The 11,453-nt window shown below is 52.3% G+C and overlaps 1 protein-coding gene across 1 annotated transcript; it reads right to left on the reverse strand.

Annotated features, from left to right (window-relative positions):
* Positions 1 to 1,812: 1,812 nt before the first annotated feature.
* LOC105472528 (sperm associated antigen 7) lies at positions 1,813 to 11,450 on the reverse strand. The gene is made up of 7 exons (XM_011725878.2): positions 11,228 to 11,450; positions 3,374 to 3,441; positions 3,046 to 3,134; positions 2,821 to 2,905; positions 2,609 to 2,698; positions 2,347 to 2,503; positions 1,813 to 2,231 (listed from the first exon to the last, which is right to left on the reverse strand). The coding sequence occupies exons 1-7, from the start codon at positions 11,310 to 11,312 to the stop codon at positions 2,122 to 2,124; spliced, it is 684 nt and encodes a 227-aa protein (XP_011724180.1). The 5' UTR covers positions 11,313 to 11,450; the 3' UTR covers positions 1,813 to 2,121.
* Positions 11,451 to 11,453: the final 3 nt, after the last annotated feature.

Here is an 11,453-nt window from a genome sequence, read left to right on the forward strand (position 1 = left end):
CAGTCCTAGTGAGGGCTTTGTGAGGATGAGAGTGATAATGACAGTGGCTGCCTCTCCTACGGAACTTACAGGATCTGAAACTGTTCTAAATATTTGACATGTATCGTCCTGCGCTATTGTTCAAACAGGTCTGTCAGATAGCTGCCATAATTATCCTTATTTTACAGGTGAGGAAACTGAGGCACAAAAGGTTGAATGCCTTACCCAAAGTAACGGTTGGCAGCAGGCAGGATTAGGATCCAAAGCCAAGGTATTTGACTCCAGCGATTATACTCTTGTATCTTTATTTTGAGCCAGCTTCTCGATCTGTCACCCAGGCAGGAGTGCAGTGATGCGATCACAGTTCACTGTAGCCTCAAACTCCTGGGCTCAAGCAATCCTCTTGCCTCAGCCTGCAAAGTAGCTGGGACTACAGGTGCACACCACTAGGCATGGCTAATTTTTTTTTTTTTTTTTTTTTTTTTTGAGATGGAGTCTCACGCTGTTGCCCAGGCTGGAGTGCAGTGGCGCGATCTCGGCTCACTGCAAGCTCCGCCTCCCGGGTTCCCGCCATTCTCCTGCCTCAGCCTCCTGAGTAGCTGGGACTACAGGCGCCCGCCACCGCGCCCGGCTAATTTTTTGTATTTTTAGTAGAGACGGGGTTTCACTGTGGTCTCGATCTCCTGACCTTGTGATCCGCCCGCCTCGGCCTCCCAAAGTGCTGGGATTACAGGCTTGAGCCACCGCGCCCGGCCTAGGCATGGCTAATTTTTAAATTTTGTATATTTTATTTTCTTTTTGTAGAGAAGGTTTGTGGCCTAGACTGATCTCAAACTCCCGGAGTCAAGCGATTCTCCTGCCTCGGCCTCCCAAAGTGCTGGGAGTGCAGGTGTGAGTCACTGCACCCAGCCAATTATTTAATTTAATTTTTATTTATTTATTTTTTGAGACAAGAGTCTTGCTCTGTCCCCCAGCCTGGAGTGCAGTGGCATGATCTCAGCTCACTGCAAGCTCTGCCTCCCTGGTTCACACCATTCTCCTGCCTCAGCTTCCCAAGTAGCTGGGACTACAGGTGCCCGCCACCACGCCCGGCTAATTTTTTTGTATTTTTAGTAGAGACGGGGTTTCACCGTGTTAGCCAGGATGGTCTCGATCTCCTGACCTCATGATCCGCCCGCCTCGGCCTCCCAAAGTGCTCAGATTGCAGGTGTGAGCCACTGCACCCAGCCAATTTTTTAATTTTGTAGAGAGAAAGTCTCACTATGTTGCCCAGGCTGATCTTGACCTCCTGGCCCCAAGTGATCCTCCAGCCTTGACCTCCTAAAATGCTGGGATTACAGGTGTGAGCCACTGTGCCCAGCCTCTGATTGCACTCTTAAAATACTGCATCTTATAAAACCCTCTGGGCTGGGCACAGTGGCTCACACTTGTAATCCCAGCACTTTGGGAGGCTGAGGTGGGCAGATCACCTGAGGTTGGGAGTTAGAGACCAGCCTGGCCAATATGATGAAACCCTGTCTCTACTAAACATACAAAAAATTACCCAGGTGTGGTGACACATGCCTGTAATCCCAGCTACTCAGGAGGCTAAGGCAGGAGAATCGCTTGAACCCTGGAGGCAGAGGTTGCAGTGAACTGAGATCACACTACTGCACTCTAGCCTGGGCAACAAAGACTCCGTCTCAAAACAAACAAAAAACCTCTGATAGTGTCAACTGGCCATGTTTAACCTACACAAACAGCAATTTTATGCTGTTCCACTGAAAATTATTCCCCTTCTTCTCTACCAGTGGCTTCAGGGCCCACCTTTCCGGGTACAAACCAACCAGGACATTGGGTTAAACAGCATTTATTGAATGTAAAGTACCCCAGCCCCATGGGGAAGAAAATTCCAAGAACGGGGAATCATACAGATTAAATACCCGCTGTGCATTCACACTCTCACACACACACACACACACACCACGCACATATCCACGCTCCAACAGTGACAAATCAAACACCTGTTGTCCCCCAGCCCGCGGGACAGCTGGTAGGAGGCGGTTCAGAGGTGGGGCTCCAGGATGGGTTCTAATAGCAGCAGCCTAGTCCCTCCCTGCCCCCTGCCCTGCCCCAGGGGTCAAAGGGAGCTGGGCGGGGCGCCTAGGAGGTTGGTGGCAACTCTTCCCCACTCTGCCGCAGACGCTTCTTGGCTCTGATCTCATTCATAGCCTCTTCAATGGAGCGTGTGTCCCTCTTATTGGCCACGGGCACTAGGGGCAGAGAGGAGGGTAGGGAGGACTTAGAAACCCGTACCTCAGCCTCCACTGCCCTCCCACCACATCCCATGCTCCTCTCCCAGCCACCCCGGCCGCACTGTGGCCTCACCACAGCCGTAGGTTTTATTGGCCTGCAGCATGTGGGCTGCGTCTTTCGCTGCTCCCTTGCCGATGAGGTGGCTGTACTTGTCCTTGTAGTCGCTAGCAGGGCTCACCACCACGGGCCCCTGCTGGGCTGCCTCCTCCTCCTGCCTCTGAGCCAGCTCCTGGGGGTGAAAGTGGGGGCACTGGTGCTCAGGGCCCCAGCCCAAATCCCCACCCCTCCCAGGTGGTGGGCTTCTGGGCCCCAAGGGCTGCCACGCATAGCTCACCTTCAGCTTCCGCTTCTCCTCAGCCTTCTGGGGATCCCATTCCTCTCCACGACGGTAGGAGTCTAGCTCTTCATCTGAGGGTGCAAACTCCTAGAGAAGAGCACAATGATGGGGTCAGAGTCCATACAAATGTTTCATTTCATTCCTTCATCAGGGAAGGGGGAGAAGGCCACAAAGGGGAGAGGAGAGAATGAGGAACTCAGGCCTTTTACCTTTTTGAAGATCATGACATAGCGACAGTCATCATCTTCCCCAAAGGAGAAGGATGTCAGGCCAGCAACTTCCACTACATCATGTCTGGGATGGGATGGCAGAGGGGAAAGAGTATCATGAGCCAGGAGTGGGCCTAGTGCCCTCCTCTGGAGGAGCCCCCTGCTGGCCCTTTCATGCCCCGCTAGCCACCCATTTCCTTCTTCCCCCAGCCCCAAGACACTCACAGTATGCTCCTCTCGATCTTGTTCATTGGCTGAAACTTTTTCTTGATCTGCCCACTGTCTTGAATGAAATCTGACACCTCCTTCTCCATCTTGGGAGAGGGGAAAGGAAGAAGATATGAAACAATGGCTCCACCCAAGTACCCCCCACCCCAGCTGAGTTGGCGGCCCTTCTACGCCTCCCCAGCACCCTCCCCAGCCTCCATGCCACTGGCTTCCAGGCATCACCTCTCTCAAGACATTTTCAGCAAAACTGAGTCCTCAACCTTCCAATTTTAACTTATTGGAAGTCTTTCCTGAGTCTGCCTTTGATCACTCCAGTTGTTCTCACCCTTTTACGAAACTCCACTTTCTGTTGTTTCTCTTGCTCTTGTAGTTTCTTCAGGCGGGCAGCCTGTTCTGGGGGTGAGAAATGGCAGCATGAAGCCGGGGCTGGAAGCATGGATGGGGAAGGTTTCTAAGGCTTCAAGTGAAGTGTGGTGCCCCCTGGGAAGTGTCAGGCTGGGAAGGCAGGATTAGCGTTTATTCATCAAGCATTTATTGATGTTTATTCTACCTAATAGTCCCCCTTATCCACGGGGGTTCATTCCAAGGCTCTCAGTGGATGCCTGAAATTGTGGATAGTACTGACCCTTATATATACTATGTCTTTTTCTACACATACATGGCTATGATAAAGTTTAACTTATAAATTAGGCACAGTAAGAGATTAAGAATAACAAGCCAGGCACGGTGGCTCAAGCCTATACCCCAGCACTTTGGGAGGCCAAGGCGAGTGGATCATCTGAGGTCAGGAGTTCGAGACCAGCCTAGTCAACATGGTGAAACCCCATCTCTACTAAAAATACAAAAATTAGCCAGGTGTGGTGGTGGGCACCTATAATTTCAGCTACTGGGGAGGCTGAGGCAGGAGAATTTCTTTTTTTTTTTTTTTTTTTTTTTTGAGACGGAGTCTCGCTCTGTAGCCCAGGCTGGAGTGCAGTGGCCGGATCTCAGCTCATTGCAAGCTCCGCATCCTGGGTTCACGCCATTCTCCTGCCTCAGCCTCCAGAGTAGCTGGGACTACAGGTGCCCGCCACCTCACCCGGCTAGTTTTTTGTATTTTTTATTTTTTATTTATTTATTATTTTTATTTATTTATTTTTTTTTTTTTTGAGACGGAGTCTCGCTCTGTAGCCCAGGCTGGAGTGCAGTGGCCGGATCTCAGCTCACTGCAAGCTCCGCATCCTGGGTTCACGCCATTCTCCTGCCTCAGCCTCCAGAGTAGCTGGGACTACAGGCGCCCGCCACCTCGCCCGGCTAGTTTTTTGTATTTTTTAGTAGAGACGGGGTTTCACCGGGTTAGCCAGGATGGTCTCGATCTCCTGACCTTGTGATCCGCCCGTCTCGGCCTCCCAAAGTGCTGGGATTACAGGCTTGAGCCACCGCGCCCGGCCTTGTATTTTTTAGTAGAGACGGGGTTTCACTGGGTTAGCCAGGATGGTCTCGATCTCCTGACCTCGTGATCCGCCCGTCTCGGCCTCCCAAAGTGCTGGGATTACAGGCTTGAGCCACCGCGCCCGGCCGGCAGGAGAATTTCTTGAACCTGGGAGGCAGAGGTTGCAGTGAGCTGAGATCGCGCCATTACACTCCAGCCTGGGCAACAAGAGTGAAATTCTGTCTCAAAAAAAAAAGAGAGAGATGGCTGGGCGCGGTGGCTCACACCTGTAATCCCAGCACTTTGGGAGGCCGAGGTGGGCGGATCATGGGGTCATGAGATCGAGACCATCCTGGCTAACACGGTGAAACCCCATCTCTACTAAAAAAAAATATACAAAAAATTAGCCAGGCGTGGTGGTGGGTGCCTGTAGTCCCAGCTACTTGGGAGGCTGAGGCAGGAGAATGGCGTGAACCTGGGAGGCGGAGCTTGCAGTGAGCCGAGATGGCGCCACTGTCAGCCTGGGCGACAGAGCTAGACTCCACCTCAGAGAAAAAGAAAAAAAAAGAGAGATTAAGAATAACAATAATACAATAGAACACTTATAACAATGTACTGAAATAAAAGTTTGCGGCTGTGCTCTCTCTCTCTCTCTAAATATCTTATTGTATATAATAGTTCCAGGCTGCAGGTAACTAAAACCTTGGAAAGCAAAACCTTGGATAAGGGAGAGCAGGGACTACTGTATCTGGCACCAGGCGAGACCCTGAAGTACTGAGATGATTAAGACACAATGTGGCCCTTCAAGAGTTCCCAGTTTAGTGGGAGTGACAAAGATCAGAATAATGCTTAACCCCCTTTTCCAACTCCACTGGGGAAACCAATGAATAAACATTGATTGATTGATTGACTTTTGAGATGGAGTCTCGCTCTGTCACCCAGGCTGGAGTACAGTGGCATGATCTCAGCTTGTTGCAACCTCCGCCTCCTGGGTTCAAGCGATTCTCCTGCCTCAGCCTCCCAAGTAGCTGGGATTACAGGCACACACCACCACATCCGGCTAATTTTTGTATTTTTAGTACAGACGGGGTTTCACCATGTTGGCTAGGCTGCCTCAAACTCCTGAGCTCAGGTGATCCACCCACCTCGGCCTCCCAAAGTGCTGGGATTACAGGCGTGAGCCACTGCACCTGGCCTATATATTTATTTTTGGGACAGGATTTCACTTTATTGCCCAGGCTGGAGTGCAGTGGCACAATCACAGCTCACTGCAGCCTTGACCTCCCTGGCTCAAGGGATCCTCCTACCTTAACTTCTCAAGTAGCTGGGGCCACAGGCGTGTGCCTCCATGCTCAGCTACTTTTTTTTTTTTTTTTGAGACGGAGTCTCGCTCTGTCACCCAGGCTGCAGTGCAGTGGCCGGATCTCAGCTCACTGCAAGCTCCACCTCCCGGGTTCACGCCATTCTCCTGCCTCAGCCTCCCGAGTAGCTGGGACTACAGGCGCCCGCCACCTCGCCCGGCTAGTTTTTTGTATTTTTTAGTAGAGACGGGGTTTCACCGTGTTAGCCAGGATGGTCTCGATCTCCTGACGTCGTGATCCACCCGTCTCGGCCTCCCAAAGTGCTGGGATTACAGGCTTGAGCCACCGCGCCCGGCCACTCAGCTACTTTTAAAAAAATAATTAAACAAAAATATTTGTGAGATGAGGTCTCACTACGTTGCCCAGGATGGTATTTTTTTTTTTTTGAGACAGAGTCTCACCCTGTCACCCAGGCTGGAGTGCAATGGCACAGTCTTGGCTGACTGCAACCTCTGCCTCCCAGGTTCAAGAGATTCTCCCGCCTCAGCCTCCCGAGTAGCTGGGAATACAGGCGTGTGGCACCACACCTCGCTAATTTTTGTATTTTTAGTAGAGATGGGGTTTCAGTATGTTGGTCAGACTTGTCTAGAACTCCTGACCTCGTGATCTGCCCACCTCAGCCTCCCAAAGTGCTGGGATTACAAGTGTGGGCCCAGGCTGGTCTTGAACTCGGCTTCAAATACCCCTCCCACCTGGGCCTCTCAAACTGCTTGAGAGGCTTAAGCCTCGGCACCTAGCCTTGGATTTTTTTTTTTCTTTTTTTTAAGTTTTCTGTTAAGATGGGGTCTCAGTTTGTTGCCCAGCCTGGTCTCCAACTGGCTTCAAGCAATCCTCCCAGCTTGGCCTTCCAAAGTGTTGGGATTATAGGTGTGAGCCACCATGCCCGGACTATAGTTAGTTGTTTGTACATTGTGGGCATTAAATAAATGTTTGGGCTGAGTGCGGTGGCTTACGTATATAATTCCAGCATTTTGGAAGGCCAAGGTGGGAGGACTGCTTGAGGCCAGAAGTTCGAGACCAGTGTGGGCAATATAGTGAGACCCTGTCTCTACAAAAAATAAAGAATTAGTCAGGCATGGTGATGCATGCCTGTAGTCCCAGCTACTCGGGAGGTTGAGGTAGGAAGCTCACTTAAGCCCGAGAGGTCTAGGTGACAGAGCAAGACCCTGTCAAAAAAAAAAAAAAAGAATTATTATAATGCATCTGGGAAGGAAAACAGACTCAGACCCTGGCCTCAAAGAGTCTATCATCTCGTTGTCTACACAGCAAAGGGGAATTTTTTTTTTTTTTTTTTTTTTTTTTTGAGACGGAGTCTTGCTCTGTCGCCCAGGCTGGAGTGCGGTGGCGCGATCTCGGCTCACTGCAAGCTCCGCCTCCCGGGTTCCCGCCATTCTCCTGCCTCAGCCTCCCGAGCAGCTGGGAGTACAGGCGCCCGCCACCGCGCCCGGCTAATTTTTTGTATTTTTAGTAGAGACAGGGTTTCACCGTGTTAGCCAGGATGGTCTCGATCTGGCTCTGCCAGATCGCCCTCGGGTGATCCGCCCGCCTCAGCCTCCCAAAGTGCTGGGATTACAGGCGTGAGCCACCGCGCCCGGCCAGGGGAATATTTTTTTTTGAGACAGAACCTTGTTTTGTCACCCAGGCTGGAGTGCAGTGGCATGATCTCGGCTCACTGCAACCTCCGCCTCCTGGGTTCAAGCGATTCTTCTGCCTCAGCTGTCTGAGTAGCTGGGACTATAGGCACCCGCCACCACACCCAGCTAATTTTTGTATTTTTAGTAGAGATGAGGTTTCACCATATTGGCCAGGCTGGTCTTGAACTCCTGACCTTGTGATCCACCTGCCTCGGCCTCCCAAAGTACCAGGATTACAGGCTTGAGCCACCGCGCCCGGCCAGAAAGGGGAAATTATTTAACTTCCTATATTTTGTAAAATCCCCCACTTCCCACTTCTACAGACAGGATAAAGCCTAAATGGATAATCTGACACCCTTCTCCTTTGGGAGTCCAAGGTTAGCTGTGAAGGGTCTTTTTTTTCTGAACTCTTGGGCTCAAGAGATCTGCCGGCCTCTTGCCTGAAGATGCCCGAGACCCCATCTTTACAGAAAACTTAAAAAAAAAAAAAAAAATAGCCAGGTCTGGGTGCAGAGACTCAAGCTTCTCAAGCAATTTGAGAGGCCAAGGTGGGAGGATCACTTGAGGCTGGGAGTTCAAGACCAGCCTCCCAAAGTGCTGGGATTATAGCAGTGAGTCCCCTCGCCTGGCTAAGGGTCTTATTTAACTTTCTTCCTCTTCCTTAGATCCTGCCTCTGGAAGAGGAGGAGGAATTTCTTTTTTTTATTTTTATTTTTTGAGACAGAGTCTCGCTGTGTCGCCCAGGCTGGAGTGCAGTGGCCAGATCTCAGCTCACTGCAAGCTCCGCCTCCCGGGTTCCCGCCATTCTCCTGCCTCAGCCTCCGGAGTAGCTGGGACCACAGGCGCCGCCACCTCGCCCGGCTAATTTTTTGTGTTTTTAGTAGAGACGGGGTTTCGCCGTGTTAGCCAGGATGGTCTCGATCTCCTGACCTTGTGATCCGCCCGTCTCGGCCTCCCAAAGTGCTGGGATTACAGGCTTGAGCCACTGCGCCCGGCCTTGAACTCCTGATTTCAAGTGATCTGCCTGCCTCAGCCTCCCAAAGTGCTGGGATTATAGGCATAAGCCACGGTGCCCAGCCCTCTCCCCATTTTTTAAAATAACTCCATGCCTTTGCACATGTTCCTCTGCTTGGAATGCTTTTCCTCCTCTTGCAAACATTGAGATCTACCATGAGTCAGAGTTACTTCTTCCCCTGGGCTCCAAGCTCCTTTGGCTCAGACACCCAGCATAGCATAGAGAACTAATGTATCATAACTTTTTGTCTCCTTTAGCATAGTATGAGCTCCTGGAGGGCAGGGATCCTGTTCATCTACTGTTCAGTTATCCTCTGGAGCCCCAGGGCCTGACAGCCTAGGAGCTCTCATCCCTCTGCCCTCACTGACCATCAGGGCATTTCATTTTTTGTTGTTGGAAACAGTCTCAATTTCACTGCCCAGACTGGAGTGCAGTGACGCAATCACCTCTCACTTGCAGCCTCAACCTCCCAGACTCAAGTGATTCTCCCCGCTTTTGGAATTCTCCCAAGATTCTCCGGAGAATTGGGACCACAGGAGCGCGCCACTGAGCCCGGTTATCATTTATTTATTTATTTATTTATGAGACGGAGTCTCGCTCTGCCGCCAGGCTGGAGTGCAGTGGCGCAATCTTGGCTCACTGCAACCTCCGCCTCCCAGGTTCAACCGATTATCCTGCCTCAGCCTCCTGAGTAGCTGGGATTACAGGCACGCGCCACCACGCCCAGCTAATTTTTGTATTTTTAGTAGAGACGGGGTTTCACCATGTTGGCCAGGATGGTCCCGATCTCTTGGTCTCATGATCGCCCGCCTCGGCCTCCCAAAGTTTTGGGATTACAGGCGTGAGCCACAGCGCCTGGCCAATTTTTGTATTTTTTTGTAGAGACGGGGTTTCTCCATGTTGCCTAGCCTGATCTTGAACTCCTGGGCTCAAGCGATCCGTCCGCCGCAGCCTCCCAAAGTGGTGGGATTACAGGTGTGAGCTACAAGGCCGGACCCCACTGACTGTTCTTTAACTGGTTTTCGAGTCTTCTCTGCATCTAGAGAAGTGGCATAAGATTATGGTCAAGAACATAGGCTTCAAGCCCAGTCATACCTGGGTTTGAAACTCTGCCACTTACCAAACTAACCATGTGACCTCAGGCGAGTGACTAACTTAAGCTTCCTAGTCTGTCAATGCCGCTGGTGATCACCCACTTAGACAGTCAGTCATCAGAGCATTACAGAATTCCAGTTCCCCGTTCCCATCATGCTTCCTCCTTCCTCAGAGATTTCTTTTTTTTTTTTTTTTTTTTTGAGACGGAGTCTCGCTCTGTCGCCCAGGCTGGAGTGCAGTGGCCGGATCTCAGCTCACTGCAAGCTCCGCCTCCCGGGTTTACGCCATTCTCTTGCCTCAGCCTCCCGAGTAGCTGGGACTACAGGCGCCCGCCACCTCGCCCGGCTAGTTTTTTTGTATTTTTTTTTAGTAGAGACGGGGTTTCACTGTGTTAGCCAGGATGGTCTCGATCTCCTGACCTCGTGATCCGCCCGTCTCGGCCTCCCAAAGTGCTGGGATTACAGGCTTGAGCCACCGCGCCCAGCCGAGATTTCAAATAGACTCTTCTGCCTGTAACGCTTTGCTTCTCTCTCATTTACAGAATTATCTGTTCTGATCTCGGCTCACTGCAGCCTGGGGGAGAATCTCAGGTGGCCGCTCTCACAGTTATTTTTCTCTCAGAGCACTTATCAAGTTGATTATTAAACTTCCGTGTGATCACTGCATCAATGAGCGCCCCAGCCCCGGACTGTGGCCTCCCTGAGGGGTACCCCTGACCCTTAACAGTTGTTCAGGAAATAACGAGACGAAGTGTAGGCATCCAGCACCCCTTGAATACTCGGAAGGCGTCCTGTCTGCCCTGGCCCCCCTGGGGCATGTGGGGAGCCGGGCCAGGGCTCGTCCGCGGTCAAGGTCCGCAGGTTTGGGAGTTGGGGTCCTGCATTCCGCCAGGATCATCCCAAGCCCAAACACGAGCAACCCCGGGGAGGGTCCCACGGCCCCGCCGGGCCGCGCCCTACGCCGGCCGCCGAACTCCAGCCCGCCCGCAGGGAAGCTACTCAGAGAACGCAGGCGGAGACAGTGGCCAATCGGACCTGGCGGGCATTCTCATCCCTCCAATCAACACTACTATCCGCCTGGGCAGCTCGGGAATTTAAGGCTACAGATGGGAAAAAGGTTGTACAAAGGAGGCAGAAGGGACTGGGTTAAATCAAGCAGGAGGGGCAAGAAGACACAGAGGATCCAACAACCAATGGGAGTTCTGAGGCTGGGGTGGGTCCGAAGGAAGGTCGAACAGGCCTAGGAGGCAGAGCTTTAAGTTGAGATAGCCAATGGAGATGAAGGCAGGGTAGATGGGCGTGTCCTAAATCCAATCGAAATAGAGCTAGAGGCGGGCGGGGAAGGAATGCGGCAGGTTGGAGGCACCCTACCAATCAGACCAGGTCAGCAGCGGACAGGCGGGCCGGTTGGCTAATGGGAAACAAGGACTGCGGAAGGCCAGGGTCGGGAGAAGAGGCAGGAGGCTGGCGCTATCTTTCAGGTAGCCAATCACTGTCCGCTGAGAACAGCGGGCGTGTCAGCAGCCCTTTTAGGGACTCTGAGGGTCTCGGAAGGGGCCTGTGAGGGGTCTTTCAAGGTTGAGGAGGCGGCATCGTCCAAAGAGGGAAAAGTGCGGTCCTGAGAACCGGGCGAAGGAAGGCGGTTGTGAATTTGGGATCCTCACCTCGGGCCTTGCGCCGAGTCTCCTGGTCACCGAGGCTGGGTGGCTTCTCCATGGAGCTCAGGATGGAGCCCAGTAGGTCCGCCATCTTGGGAGTGACTGAGAGGGGGCGGCGCGTCTTAAAGGGAAGGGCGGAATGCCTTTAAGGCCGGAAACACGTCGGAGGCGGAAAACCCCGAGCCCGCCTAGCCCGGGCGCAGATCCGAGGCCAGCAGCGCGTGGCGACCTC

Source organism: Macaca nemestrina, chromosome 17 (assembly GCF_043159975.1).
Source record: "Macaca nemestrina isolate mMacNem1 chromosome 17, mMacNem.hap1, whole genome shotgun sequence".
NCBI classification, from domain to species: Eukaryota; Metazoa; Chordata; class Mammalia; order Primates; family Cercopithecidae; genus Macaca; species Macaca nemestrina.

Bases quoted from the DNA above. Each gene is read 5' to 3' on its own strand.
- LOC105472528 (XM_011725878.2), bottom strand. From the start codon at position 11,312: ATGGCGGACCTACTGGGCTCCATCCTGAGCTCCATGGAGAAGCCACCC. The intron at 3,442-11,227 runs GTGAGGATCCCA...TCTCACCCCCAG, and splicing joins GACTCGGCGCAAGGCCCGAG to AACAGGCTGCCCGCCTGAAG. The intron at 2,906-3,045 runs GTGAGTGTCTTG...ATCCCATCCCAG, and splicing joins AAGATCGAGAGGAGCATACT to ACATGATGTAGTGGAAGTTG.